Source organism: Pseudophryne corroboree, chromosome 2, assembly GCF_028390025.1.
Source record: "Pseudophryne corroboree isolate aPseCor3 chromosome 2, aPseCor3.hap2, whole genome shotgun sequence".
Classification (NCBI taxonomy): Eukaryota; Metazoa; Chordata; class Amphibia; order Anura; family Myobatrachidae; genus Pseudophryne; species Pseudophryne corroboree.
The window spans coordinates 413,382,291-413,397,281 of record NC_086445.1 but is presented as its reverse complement, the minus strand read 5'-3'; the positions used below and the strand labels follow the sequence as shown (position 1 = coordinate 413,397,281).

The 14,991-nt window shown below is 44.2% G+C and overlaps 1 protein-coding gene across 12 annotated transcripts in view; it reads left to right on the top strand.

Annotated features, from left to right (window-relative positions):
• The window catches only part of DMD (dystrophin), a 3,641,189-nt gene that overhangs the window by 3,051,197 nt on the left and 575,001 nt on the right, over positions 1–14,991 (top strand). For all 12 annotated transcript variants that reach the window (XR_010221499.1, XM_063953479.1, XM_063953476.1 and 9 more), the window contains one exon: positions 175–235. Coding sequence is in view for 11 of the 12 variants with exons in the window: in XM_063953479.1 (XP_063809549.1) it covers positions 175–235 (61 nt within the window). In the remaining variant the exon portion in view is untranslated. The remainder of the gene's footprint in view (positions 1–174; positions 236–14,991) is intronic.

The window sequence follows — 14,991 nt, the reverse complement described above, 5'->3', positions numbered from 1 at the left end:
CCCCAGAGTGATTCAGAACTGGGACTCGATTTGACTCGTATTTCAGGAAATCAGAACCAAACATCTGTCATTATAAACTCCTCAGTCTGTAGTAGTGTACAGTTGCAGAGATGGATTATGCTTTCCACATTTTTTCTTTCAACTTGACCTGAAGTCTACACCTTTTCTTTTCAGCTTCTGTCCAGGGTCCCTGGGAGAGGGCAATTTCACCAAATAAAGTGCCATACTACATAAAGTAAGTGCCATCTTCACTGCGTGATAAATGAATGGAGTGAAATATTTGCATTTGTACAGCTTACTATTACAGATGTGTCCTCATATACTGTGACAACTAGGGGTATGCAAGAGATGCTGCCGCATGGAGCACAGAACTCTATGAAAGGTGCTGTCGCTGCCTCACAGTCCCTGCATCCTGCAGTCTGTGCAGTCTCCCGGAGCTTCTTGAGGACACTCTGAGCAGTGCTTCATTGGCCGGTGTGGTGCCCCCCTCCTGCCTTGGCATGATGATATGATGCCATCAGTCAGGTGCATTGTTGGAGCATCGCCAGTACAGGGCACAGTGCAGCCCTGTTATAGCACCATGGCTTCAGCTGTGCCAAATAGTTCCTCTCAACTGCCCCATGCGTTTTTTGTTGCTCAAAATGTGTATCCTATTCACATAAATAAAACAACTAGAAGTTGCAAAACTGCTTTGCTAGAGTACACTAATGTGTGCAAATCAGTTTGGATATGAAGCGGCACGATTCAGCAATCGCGGCTTTTTATCACACCAAGGACCGTTGTGCTTCATCTGTGACTTTCTATGTGTATAAAACGAATTCCTGTGTGGTTAAAGTCGCAGCCCAGCGTCTTTATTGCACTTTGAGTGGTGTTTCACTGCATCTGTGACGCAAAAAATAAGTTAGATTGAAATAATAAATAGTACAAACAGATTGATCGCATCTGGCGTCATATGGCATATAGTCACTAGGTGTATGAGGACACAGCTGTATAAGCATCGAGATGATGTTTATTTTAAGATCATGGTCTGTCCTTCAAATTATGTCCTCATGGGCATTTTGGTTTATAGTTATGTGACATAAGCTAAATTGTTGGGGTTTTTTTTGTAATATCATGTAATGACTTACGAAGAAGCTGAACACAGAGAGTAAACTGCATTAGTATAGCTTCCTACTCAGTGTTCTAAATCATGTGATATTTGCTTGGTGACCTATATAAAATGAGTTAGTAACCTTCTTCTCCCTTGGGCACATGTCTTCATTAAGTGCGGTCATCACAGTTAACGCAGCTCTGGCCTCAGAGTGCTGGTCTAAAGATTTTCTTTTTCTTTCACAAAATGATGTAGACTAATTGCTGGTGCTCCTCTAAAGAGGTCATGTTATTTAAAATGTGATGATAAAACAGCTCTGGCTGTCATTGGCCTTCATGTTTCTAGCTCTAAAACTGATGAGGACTATGACACAGTGATTCCATAGACATCAATATAAAATATGAGTTATCTTTTTAGATAATGTATGTAGAAATGAACCACTATATGACAGACTGAACAACTTTTAGGCAAGCTAAGACGAGGCATTAAACATGAGTAAATATTACATTATCATTTATTTAACTTTAAATAACCAAAATATTACACAATCAGCCATCTGTGGCATATAATTGTGTATTTGCTATATAAATCTTATATATATATATATATATATATATATATTGTAAATTACACGTCTTTTTTGAACCAGTAGTAAGTTGCTAGTAATAGCTTATCATCTGAGCTATTTCGTCTCCTCTCCAACATAGATCTTAGGACTGTGTAACTTGCATAATGTAGAGTTGGACACATATTACGTAGAAAACCCCACAAATATAAAGAGTAGGCAAAAAACATGCAATTACGTGCGTATGCGGTGCCTGGCGCTTTGCAAAATGCACCCATCTCTGCAACAGTAGCATGAGCGCTGGTTTTATGCCAGCAGAAAACATTAGCGTATATGGGTTGGGGACGAAATCCTGACAGTCAGAAGACTTCTCCCTCCTGCACCTTAACACTAACTGCCCCTCCCGCATCCTATCCCTAAACTCCCCCACCCTTTCAGCGTAACCCTAACCCTCCCACTTATGCCTGACCCTAATCCAAACCCCAGAACTTCTGGGATGTGATGGGATCCCAGCTACTGGTATTGTGACTGCATTCCGCGTATACACGTGATTTGCACCATGAGTAAAAAGGAGCATAGAGATGCGGCATGACAGTGGCAGCAGTAAATGCTAAAGTCACAAATTGGAATGAAGTCTTGACAGTGTTATTAGTAAATGTGGTCCTCATTTACAATGAAAAATACAAATAAATAGGGACACAAATACAAAACAGAAGTAGCAATTAGATACAGTGAAAGTAAAACATCCCTTGCCATCTACCTTAAAAATTATATTCTTAACTACCACTGTCTAAATACCAATAGGGGATCAGTAGTATTTACCGACGGTTGGAATGCCGGCCGTCAGCATACCAACTACTGCATGCCGGCCGTCAGTATGCCAGCAGCAGGGCGAGCGCTAAGAGTTCCCTTGCGGCTTCTATCCCTACTCTATGGATATTGTTGACACCCACGAGTGGGAATAGTCCCTGTGTGCCGAGATTCCGGCTGTCTGTATTGTCAGCTGTCAGGATTCCTGCGTCGGTATCCTGACCTCCGAGATCCAGTCTGCCGGCAATGTAACCGCATCCCACCAAAAGGGCTGATTCAGAGATGGTTGCTGTGGCGATTTTTTTCACAATTTGTGGATGTTTACAGATCTGTGTGTTCTGCTGAATGGAAATTGCAGTTTAAGCACTAATACTGTCTCACTTTCTAGTAGCAAATCTTTAGGTTTTTGCAAATGAAAAGGAACAGATGACAACTATGTATCATTGGATATGTGCTGTAGTACAGCTGCTAAAATTCTGAGATGACTCCATCCTGGCATCTGTTAAATGAAGCACATTATCAATTATTAAGATATTTACGTTGAATTAATTAGAACAACATGACAACAACGTTTAGGGCATAATACTCCTTCCCATTTTCATCAAGAGAGAGAGAGAGAGAGAGAGATTTTACCATATTTAAGCCATTTTCTAAAACTATAATAATGTAGTTCTATATGAACTGATACCATTACAAAAAACATGTTACGTGTTCAATTTACATCTCTCACATAAGCTTCCAAATTAATGTGCAGACTTAGAAAAGCTACATCATTCAGAAAGACAAAAAAGAAAGGGTTCCAACTCTGCTGCAATGACAATAAATCTGCATTGTTTGTTACAGCTGTGTAATTATTACAATAATTACTCTCTGCCTCTAGGAAGAAGTATCTGATTTTAGATATTAGTTATGACCTGTTGAATAGAGTGACATATTGATTTGCTCTAGTAGTGCTTTTATGCCACAGGAGCCAAGTATTCTCATTCATATCACTTCTTATATCACTATGCAGTCAAGCAAAGTGCAACTGGAAACTGTTTAGGACATTTATGCAAAATTAACAGCTTACATGAATTATGCTCAGGTATACTAAAAAAGAAAATCAATTAATTAAATATTCAATAACTGTGGCTAATGAGTTCTGTGTGTAGAAACCCTATTGGTATCATCTGTTTCTGCCATGAGGATACAAATGACAGATATTACATTTGTCACGGGACTAAAGTATGCTACATTTTTGTATCTGAATCCCCTATGAACTGTCTGCTTACTAGAGAGAAATGTTAGCTTATGTTAGGTCTTTTAGTAGGTGGTGGTACTGTAGGTCATAATTTAGACTATTACAGTAGTTCTGGAGACTGTAAGGTTGGGTTTATTTTGTGTTTAGTAATCATATTAACCTTCTATTTAATGTTTAAGTTTAACCTGAGGAAATCATTTGATGGGTCGAGTAAAGACCCATACACACTGGGCGATTTTGAGCTGAAAACAGGTAACTTTTGGTGTTTCGAGCTGCTTTCAGCTCAAAATCACCCAGTGTGTGCCCCGGCGATGAGCGCTGATGCGCATCCCCGCTTCATCGCCGGCGGCCGCCGTTCATCTGCTGGTATTATGCTTCATCGCTGGGTAGGGGGGAAAATCGCTCAGTGTGTATGCAATGAGCGCTTTTCAGCCCAGCGATGTCAGCAATCATCACTGTGCATACACGCTTTTTATTTAAACATGCGACTTCCTAGGACATCAGGAAGCTCAGAGAAAAGGTTTTTGGAGTCTGTTTAAAACTCTTCACATTTTAGCCTTGAAAAGTATCCTTGCTTATAGTTGCATATTGCAGTGTAGTCAATGACTTTTCAGAGCTATTTATGAGCTGACTCTTCCTGGGACATTGGCTCTAATAATAAGCGCCTACAGTGGCGAAGACTAAAAAGTTTCTGCTATCCTTTTACTGCTGGGTTCAGACCCGGGTTGAATATTGATGGCTATACATGAACATAGTGTAGCACAGAGAGGTTGAAGATCCCTTTCCAGTCTTAATGTAGCCTATAACATTATCACCATCTGAAAAATAATGTTGTCTATAAAGACAAAGATCAGAAAAACTATGCTAAGAAAATCACGGGAATAACACTACTGAATAATAAATTGGTTAAAGCAGGTGATATCGTAGACAGCAACCTATTGTTAAACATTATAATTTGTCTAAATTGTGTGAAAACCATAATTTCCATATGATTTAAGGCAAATACTTGATTTATAGAGTAGAATTTAGTTGATGATGGGAAATTGCTATTCAATTGCAGGACAGAAAATGAGATGTGGTGATTTCCGTAGAAACCACATCTTTTTCACGCACCTCCAGAGCAAGTCTGAGTTTTCCTAAAATTGTTAATTTTAGAAAAAAATCACCAGGATTTGCTCTGGCACCCCAGCGGCGTCTCCCAGCAACCATTCAGCCTCCAAGCAGTTCCCTCCCCAGTGTAAAGAAGTAGAGGAGACCACCAGGAATCGTGGAGACCACCAGACTTTAGTTTACTTGCGTTGCAGGGTTTTCATCCCTGAAAAGCCCGCAACCATTTTTTTTTAAATTGAATACCGCGGGCATTGGGAGCACACATACCAGTAATTCACAATTGGGAGCAAGGTTTTTACCTTGCTTAACTTTGCACCCAAATGAATACCCCCTTAGGCCTCTTTGCCTTTATCAGTAGGAAGTCTAATGTTGGGCTCCCTGTCCTGTGAGCAACTACTGTAGGATAAGGGTCCTGCATTTGATAAGGAGTTGTAGGTACCATAGTTTACCATCAGTTTGCAATAGGGATACATGGTAACTTTTGTACAATGTATCAACTGCAAGGTAAAATAAGGGTTTACTTCAGGGGTATAAAGAGAGGGAAGGGGCCCATGTGCAGTTTCCATGGGGCATCTCTAGCCAGCAGCACAGGTCAGTCAACTCTGACACTGTGCCCGCACCATGTTCTTGTAATTTTTCCACGCTGCCAACGTGGGACTCCTGAGAGGTAAATATTAAATGTGGGGACTAGAAGAAAGTCTTGTGTGTGAGGGCATTCCACAGAGTAGGTGCAGGCCAAAAATAAATCCAGTAACCGTGACTGGTTAAGTTATTATCATAACACTGGAGAGGCAGTAGAGCCAGATTAACCATACTACTGGAGACTACAGCCTCTAGACATCCACATAAAACAGGCCCATGTCGGCATGAAGATGACCAGCAAACTTTCAGTCGCCGATAAATCATAAGTACTGCATTAAAATGTAAAACTTTATTTCTATTTTCCTCAGAAAATTATGCAATTTATATAATTTATGTATCTAGGGAGACATTGGGATATGGGATGTTTCCCATGTGGCAATTTCCACCACACCAGACATCACTGATCACAGCTGCTTTGCATCCCACAATAGGCATTTTATCATTTTCAGCCCAGGGCCCATGTGGCCTTTAATTCAGCCTAGAGAGACACAAGAATGGATAGTAGTGGAAATCTTTATTAGTGCATATCTTTGTAACAGGAACAATGGTCACAGGTACAGAAGTTCAGAAGACACATTAAGATCAGTGAGAATGGACCTCAGTAACAAACTGGTCTGGTAGTAATGCAGGTAAATCAGGCTGAGCAGATAGCAGTACTGGATTCACAGGGAACAGTACTCGGGCATCACTAATATAGTAGATATTACTGGTGCAAGTGACAAGATATACAGACAATGCTGGTAGTGATAATGCTTTGGAAATCTGTAAGGATATACAATCTGATAAAACAAAGTCAGCTTTTCTGAGTATTTTAAGACTTATTTGAAGTCTGATGAGAAGAACAGGCTAATGAAAATAGCTCCAGTATTATTTGGATGCCTTGGTCAGATTTATGTACACACTTCTCCCTAGGCTTTCTATATGTTAGGTAACAAGAAACTGGAAATTAAAGTTTGCCTAATTCAAATATACTCTGGGTTGTAAGCATCCTGAAGTAACGGATCGAAGAGAAGTAGACACAAAGGAATCATGTTTTATTGCTTTTCTCTTTGTTCCTTGTATTGAAAGCAAAGCATTTTGAGCTTAGATTTTTCTGCTATTACGACACAGAATTGCTGGTGGAAGTATTTATGTTCTTATGTTATCTTGTAGCAATAGGGACATATCAAAATATAGCGCATCCAAAGTGCACATATCTTTAATTAAACATCTTCTCATTTAGAAACCAAGCTTTATTCTCCTGCATTTGATTTATGGGACTTTAAGGAAGTAGAAAGGATGATCAGATAAATCACTGTCGGATTATACCTGGAAATAAAAATTCATAGTAATCCTAATGTTATGTTGTATTCTCTTGAATACCTCAGTCCCAGGTCTCATGAAGCCATGCCTGCAGAGTGTTTTGCAATGGAATGCACTCCGTGAGTAGCAATAACAGTATAGCTTTCAGTTCCGATGTGCAGTTGGACAGACACTGTGAGGATAATGCGGTTCTGGGTGATGTGCCTTTTGCTGCTTTGTTTCACATTGTGCATGTGCACCAAAATGGCATATGCATGCAGACCAATTTGCATTTACCACTTCTGACTCCTTTTGTGAAGGGGCCAAGATGTAGACATGCTCACACTAAATATACCTAATGCAAAGTACCAAACAGACGCATACTGTATGCCGTATACTAATCCTGCAACATGGGTCCCCTCACTTTGGAGCCAAATTAGCCCAAGGACGCTCAGCATGGCTGTTTTTCCTATGAGGATGGGGAATGCAACAAAACATGGGCAAGCCCTAATATAACCAGCCCCATGCTGACAGCAAGCACTAGGGCTTTTACAAAAATAGATAAAATTATAATTCTCTTCCAGGTGAATTATAGGTCCCAGCATGCCTTGGCTGCATTTCAAGTATTGGGTATGATCTTGCTTATAGTACTTCAAACTCCACTATACTCATGTTTCCACTTGAGGGACCATAAGTGCCAGCATGCTCTGGCATCTTGGGCATGTTGGGATCAGATGAAAAATAAACCATCATGTTTGCCACTTGAGGGACCACAAGTGCCAGCATGCTCTGGCATCTTGGGTATGTTGGGATCAGATGAAAAACATGAAATACATACACAACACACTGCAAAAAAAATATTTTATGAAATGAAGACATTGTCCTCCTTCACCACTTTATTGGCCACTAAACTGCTTTGTGACGGAGCCCCCCAATTAATTAAATGTCTAGTTCTTGTCATTCTAATCAGTGTTTCTAAATAGGATGATCGGAGAGCATTAGAAAAGCCATTGGGAATGGTTAGAACCTAACCCTGGTTTAAGCTATTTTGCCATGGCATTGAAATGGCGGCCGGTAATCTTTCTGTTGTGGGTGCATTGCAGACAGCTTGGGATGACCTCCAGAAGATACATTTACACAGAGAAGTCACTACAGTCTTCACAAGTTGATGCACTTACAACAGAAAGTGCATTGGCCTCCAATGTCATTACACAGCACCAGACTCTGCCTGCACAGACTCACTGCTGACATTCAGTAATACTTTCAGAATTACAGCTAAGGAGGACATCACTTCTCATCATGTACAGGGAGTGTATGACACCAGCGTTATGTAAGCCAGGTCTGGTGGAAACATAGCAAGAAAACACACAGAGTGGAGTCATCCTGCCAGAGTTCTTGATTTCCCCAGTGTGTCCCCTAGGGGATGCAGCCCCTCGCTCCAGGGAAACCAGCCCAGTGCTGACAGTACTAGGGTGATTCCCACACCCTTGGGCAGTGGGCAAGGGTTACAATGTAGATTAAAATGTTTTAGAATTTATACCTGGTGCAATACAGGGCTCAGCATACCCAGGCAAGTTTAAATAATTGAGCATGCAGGGACATGTAGTGCATTCTCATTAAGTTTATGTAATTATACTATGTAGGGCCTGGTGTCCAAATCCTGTGGCCCGCCTTAGTAAGCGTCAGTGAACCTGCTTCCTCAGACAAAACAGTCGGATACTGTCACAACTGAGGGCCTGAGCTGACGGGAGGCAGCCTCAGTTGTAGGGGCTGAGATGTACCGGAACCTGGGAGGTTGTATCAGACCCCTGGACATGTAAGTAACATGAATAATAACTGCCCGAAGGCGTGACCACGACAACTTGGATAAAAGTCAATGATGTTTATTATGACAACTCCGCAACACAGCAGCAGTAAAAGAAAACGTAAAAGTCAGCAAAGAATAAATACAGTTCCTGGGTACTACAGGATGGCAGGAGCCACAGGGCACTGGTAGTGTGAGATAGTTCTTATGATCTTCTAGATGGAAAGTCCTTACCAGGCCCGACTGTAGCAATGGAGATAACCCAGGATTGTGCCAGCTGGTGTTCCAGGAAAAGCTGGGTTGCTGAAGATAAAACAGCTGCTGTGGATACTGGCTGGAACCAGACTGTTGTTAGCACGGAGTGGATACTGGCTGGAACCAGTTAAATAATAAATGAACTTGGGAGCGATGAAATATGAACTGAAATGTAGAACTTGAAAGCGGAGAAATAATAATACCGGTGGAGAGTGGTAAAGTGTAGAAAGGACACCGGCCCTTTAAGGGAAGCTGTACTCTGCTGGAAGCTGAGCTGGAAGCAGGTAATGTTGTAGCTGGAAACAGATGAATCCACAATGGATTGGAGAGTCAGGCTACACCGCAGGTGGAATGCTGGTGCGGGTCTCTATGGTGGAAGTCTTGAGACAGGAGCTGGAACCTGGAAGACAATCACAGGAGAGAGACAAACAGGAACTAGGTTTGACAACCAAAGCACTGACGCCTTCCTTGCTCAGGCACAGTGTATTTATACCTGCAGCAAGGAAGGGATTGGCTAGGCAATTATGCAGATTAACAATACTGACAACAGATTGGAGGAAATGATCAGCTGACAGAATCCAAAATGGCTGCGCCCATGCAGACACTTGGAGGGAAGTTTGGTTTGTAATCCATGTGGTAATGAAAACAGTAATGGCGGCGCCGGCCACTGGAGACAGGAGACGCCAGGCTGACAAGTGCACATCCAACCACGCGGACACAGCGGAGGCCGCGGCTGACGTAATCGCCACTCTGACACTCTGCATGCAGAAGCTCAGGGACGGCGGCGGAGGCCGCGGGAGACGCCATGCCAGATGTAATAAGGCGTTACTGTGACAGCGTCTCAGAGAGACAGGAGAGGATGCAGGAATGTGAACATTAGGATAACAGATGGGATCCGGTCCTGGAGCGCTGAGCCAGCCTTAGGAGGCATCTGATGGGTAAGAAATGGCGTCCAGATACCCGGATCGTGACAGCACCCCCCCCTTTAGGAGTGGCCCCAGGACACTTCTTTGGCTTTTGAGGAAACTTGGAATGGAATCTCCGGACCAAGGCAGGAGCATGGACATCAGAAGCATTGGTCCATGAACGTTCCTCAGGGCCGTAACCCTTCCAGTCAATAAGATACTGTAGTTGACCGTAACGGTGACGTGAGTCCAGGATCTTGGCCACTTCATACTCAACGCCTCGTTGAGTTTGGACTTTCGGAGTTGGAGGAAGTGAGGAATGAAACCGATTCAAGATCAGCGGTTTCAACAGGGAAACATGGAATGTCCTGGGTATTTTTAAGAAGGGAGGCAACTGGAGTCTGTAAGCAACAGGATTGATGACTTGTTCAATCTTGAAAGGACCGATATAGCGAGGTGCAAGCTTCATACTGGGAACTCTTAACCTCAAATTCTTCGTGGATAACCATACCCGATCACCCACCTTGAGAGCAGGAACTGCTCGACGCTTCTTATCCGCAAACTTCTTGTACCTGAACGATGCCTTGAGCAGAGCTGATCGTACGCTCTTCCAGATATTGGCAAACTGATGCAAGGTGATATCCACTGCGGGAACAGAAGTTGCTGGAAGCGGTTGGAACTCAGGAACTTTAGGGTGGAATCCAAAGTTAGTGAAGAATGGTGTTGAAGCAGATGAAGAATGATACTGGTTGTTATGACAGAACTCGGCCCAGGGAAGTAATTGAACCCAGTCATCTTGAGAGGAGGACACATAGATGCGGAGGAAGGCCTCCAAGTCCTGATTCACCCTCTCGGTTTGACCATTGGTCTGAGGATGGTAAGCCGTGGAAAACTTTAGCTTGACTTGGAGGACTTGACATAAACTTCGCCAGAATTTGGCTGTGAATTGAACTCCTCGATCTGAGATAATTTCTTCAGGAAGACCGTGGAGTCGGAAGATCTCTTGTATGAATACTTGAGCCAACTTGGAAGCTGACGGAAGACCGGTGAGAGGAATGAAGTGTGCCATCTTGGTGAACCGGTCAACTACCACCCAGATGGTATTGAACTTGTTGCACATGGGTAAGTCTGTAATGAAATCCATCGACAAGTGGGTCCATGGTCGACGGGGAACGGATAGTGGAACCAGTTGCCCCGCAGGCGACTGGCGGGATACTTTATGTTGGGCACACTTTGGGCAAGATGCAATAAACTCCAAGACGTCCTTTTTCAGAGTTGGCCACCAATAGGACCTAGAGATAAACTCCAGGGTTTTTTGGATACCTGTATGTCCGGCAAAACGGGAAGCATGGGCCCAATGCATGAGCTTCTTCCTTAGCATCGGCTTCACAAAACTTTTCCCTGATGGGGGCGTAGAGTCCATCCCTACCGTGGAGAATGCCAACGGATTTATAATAGGATGCTTGTCTGAAGACTCTGACTCATTTTCTTGCTCCCATGAGCGGGAAAGGGCATCGGCCTTGCGATTCTGAGAGCCCGGACAGAACTGGAGTTTAAAGTCGAACCTGGAAAAGAAAAGTGCCCATCTGGCCTGACGAGGGTTGAGACATTGTGCGCCCTTCAGGTATAAAAGGTTCTTGTGGTCTGTAAGTATGGTGATTGAATGAGAAGCTCCCTCCAACAGATACCTCCACTCTTCTAGAGCGAGCTTGATGGCTAGCAACTCCTGGTCGCCAATGGCATAGTTGCGCTCAGCTGGGGAGAACTTCCGGGAGAAGAAACTGCAAGGGTGTAAATGGCCATCTTTAGCCCTCTGAGATAACACCGCTCCTACTCCAACGGAGGAGGCATCCACCTCTAAGATGAAAGGAGAGTCGATGTCAGGCTGTTTCAGAACAGGCGCAGAGATGAACCTTTGTTTTAAAAGATGAAATGCTTGCATGGCTTCTTCAGACCACTTGGACGGGTTAGCACCCTTCTTAGTGAAAGCAGTAATAGGCGCCACAATGGTGGAAAAGTCTCGTATAAACTTTCGGTAATAGTTGGCGAACCCTAAGAACCTCTGGACCCCTTTGAGGGTTAAGGGTACCGGCCAATTTTGGATTGCTTGTAGTTTCTCAGGATCCATCTCTAGTCCGGAACCGGACACAATGTACCCTAGAAACGGAATGGACTTGACTTCAAAGACGCATTTTTCTAATTTGCAATAGAGATGATTGACACGGAGACGGGACAGAACCTCTTTAACCCAAAAACGATGTTCCTCTAAATCGTTGGCAAAAATGAGGATATCGTCTAGATAGACCACGACATGACGGTATAGAATGTCTCTAAAGATCTCATTGACAAAATGCTGGAAGACAGCTGGAGCATTGCTCAATCCGAAGGGCATGACGAGGTACTCATAATGTCCGTCACGGGTGTTAAAGGCGGTCTTCCACTCGTCACCCTCACGGATCCGGATGAGATTGTATGCACCTCGCAAGTCCAGCTTTGTAAAGATGGTAGCTCCGCTAACTCTGTCAAAGAGCTCAGTAATCAGGGGTAAAGGATAACGGTTCTTGATGGTAATGTCGTTCAAACCTCTGTAGTCGATGCACGGCCGCAGACCACCATCTTTCTTTTTTACAAAAAAGAAGCCTGCGCCGGCTGGAGAAGAAGAAGGTCGAATGAACCCCTTTGCTAGGTTCTCTTTAATATATTCCTCCATAGAATGCGTCTCAGGCAGAGACAACGGATAAGTTCGGCCTCGAGGTGGAACCTTCCCTGGAACGAGATCAATCGGACAGTCCCATTCTCTATGAGGAGGAAGGATATCAGCAGAAGCTTTACTGAACACATCCGTGAAATCTTGATATGGAGGAGGTGGAACATCAGACGACCTGGGGGAGGAAGAACAGACAGGCAATACTTTAAACAAACATGTCTCAGCACAGGAGGAACCCCATGCCAGGATTTGCGTAGTCGTCCAATCAATTGTAGGATTGTGAAGACGGAGCCATGGAAGGCCCAGGACCACAGGATGTGTGGCTCTTGGAATCACTAAAAAAGAAATAAGTTCGGAATGAAGAACTCCCACTCTCAGACGAACTGGTAGAGTCCTTAAAGAAATGACTGCATCAAAAATTTTGCTGCCATCCACGGCAGTTAAAGAAATGGACGAAGGAAGTCTCTCGGTGGGTAGGGACCACCGTTTAACATAGGCTTCGGTAATAAAGTTCCCAGCTGCTCCGGAATCAAGGAGGGCAATGACGTTCCGATAACGTTGAGCAACTTGAAGCGAGACTGGGAGATTACAATCTTGAGGAGATGGAGAGGAGATCATTACTCCTAGCCGGCCCTCTCCTTGGCGAGCTAGGATTTGGAGTTTCCCGGACGTTTGGGACAGGCATTAATGGTGTGAGACGGAGCTGCACAATAGAGACAGAGAAACTCGGAGAGACGTCTTCGGCGCTCAGCAGGAGTTAAACGGGAACGGCCAAGTTGCATGGGCTCATCTTTAGATGGTGACAGTTGACGAGGAGCAGGAGCAGAAGATTTTGGAGCAGATGATCTTCCACGCTCAGTTGCTCTCTCTCTGAAACGTAAATCAACTTTCATGCAGAGTGAGATTAGCTCATCTAACTTAGAAGGTAAGTCTCTGGTAGCTAACTCATCTTTAATACGCTCAGATAAGCCATGCCAGAATGCAGCATACAGGGCCTCGTCGTTCCATGCCAGTTCGGATGCCAGGATCTGGAACTGTATCAGATATTGTCCTACAGTACGTGACCCCTGGCGTAAACGGAGAATCTCGGATGAAGCTGAGTTTACCCGGCCTGGCTCGTCGAAGATGCGCCTGAATGTTGACACGAAGGCAGTGTAGGAAGATAGCAGGGTGTCGGACCTCTCCCATAACGGTGATGCCCAATCAAGGGCTGAGCCACTGAGAAGAGAAATAATGTAGGCAATTTTTGTACGGTCACTGGGAAAATTGCCAGGTTGTAGCTCAAACTGAATCTCACACTGGTTGAGAAATCCCCTGCAGAATCTTGGAGATCCATCAAATTTTGCTGGCGTTGGAAGATGAAGACGTGGAGCAGAAATGGGTAAGGTGGGTAGGGTTATAGCTGGAGTCACTGTGGTTGACGCACCAGACGCGCCTGATCCACGGAGAGTTGTCTGAATCCCATCCAGCCGAGTAGAGAGATCCTGGAGACAGCGGATGATGTGGCCCTGTGCAGCCTCCTGATGTTCTAGTCGGGCTGCCAGTTCTTGCATCGGCCTGGCCGCTTGATCCTGGTCTCCGGCTGGATTCATTAGGTCAGTGCTTACTGTCACAACTGAGGGCCTGAGCTGACGGGAGGCAGCCTCAGTTGTAGGGGCTGAGATGTACCGGAACCTGGGAGGTTGTATCAGACCCCTAGACATGTAAGTAACATGAATAATAACTGCCCGAAGGCGTGACCACGACAACTTGGATAAAAGTCAATGATGTTTATTATGACAACTCCGCAACACAGCAGCAGTAAAAGAAAACGTAAAAGTCAGCAAAGAATAAATACAGTTCCTGGGTACTACAGGATGGCAGGAGCCACAGGGCACTGGTAGTGTGAGATAGTTCTTATGATCTTCTAGATGGAAAGTCCTTACCAGGCCCGACTGTAGCAATGGAGATAACCCAGGATTGTGCCAGCTGGTGTTCCAGGAAAAGCTGGGTTGCTGAAGATAAAACAGCTGCTGTGGATACTGGCTGGAACCAGACTGTTGTTAGCACGGAGTGGATACTGGCTGGAACCAGTTAAATAATAAATGAACTTGGGAGCGATGAAATATGAACTGAAATGTAGAGCTTGAGAGCGGAGAAATAATAATACCGGTGGAGAGTGGTAAAGTGTAGAAAGGACACCGGCCCTTTAAGGGAAGCTGTACTCTGCTGGAAGCTGAGCTGGAAGCAGGTAATGTTGTAGCTGGAAACAGATGAATCCACAATGGATTGGAGAGTCAGGCTACACCGCAGGTGGAATGCTGGTGCGGGTCTCTATGGTGGAAGTCTTGAGACAGGAGCTGGAACCTGGAAGACAATCACAGGAGAGAGACAAACAGGAACTAGGTTTGACAACCAAAGCACTGACGCCTTCCTTGCTCAGGCACAGTGTATTTATACCTGCAGCAAGGAAGGGATTGGCTAGGCAATTATGCAGATTAACAATACTGACAACAGATTGGAGGAAATGATCAGCTGACAGAATCCAAGATGGCTGCGCCCATGCAGACACTTGGAGGGAAGTTTGGTTTGTAATCCATGTG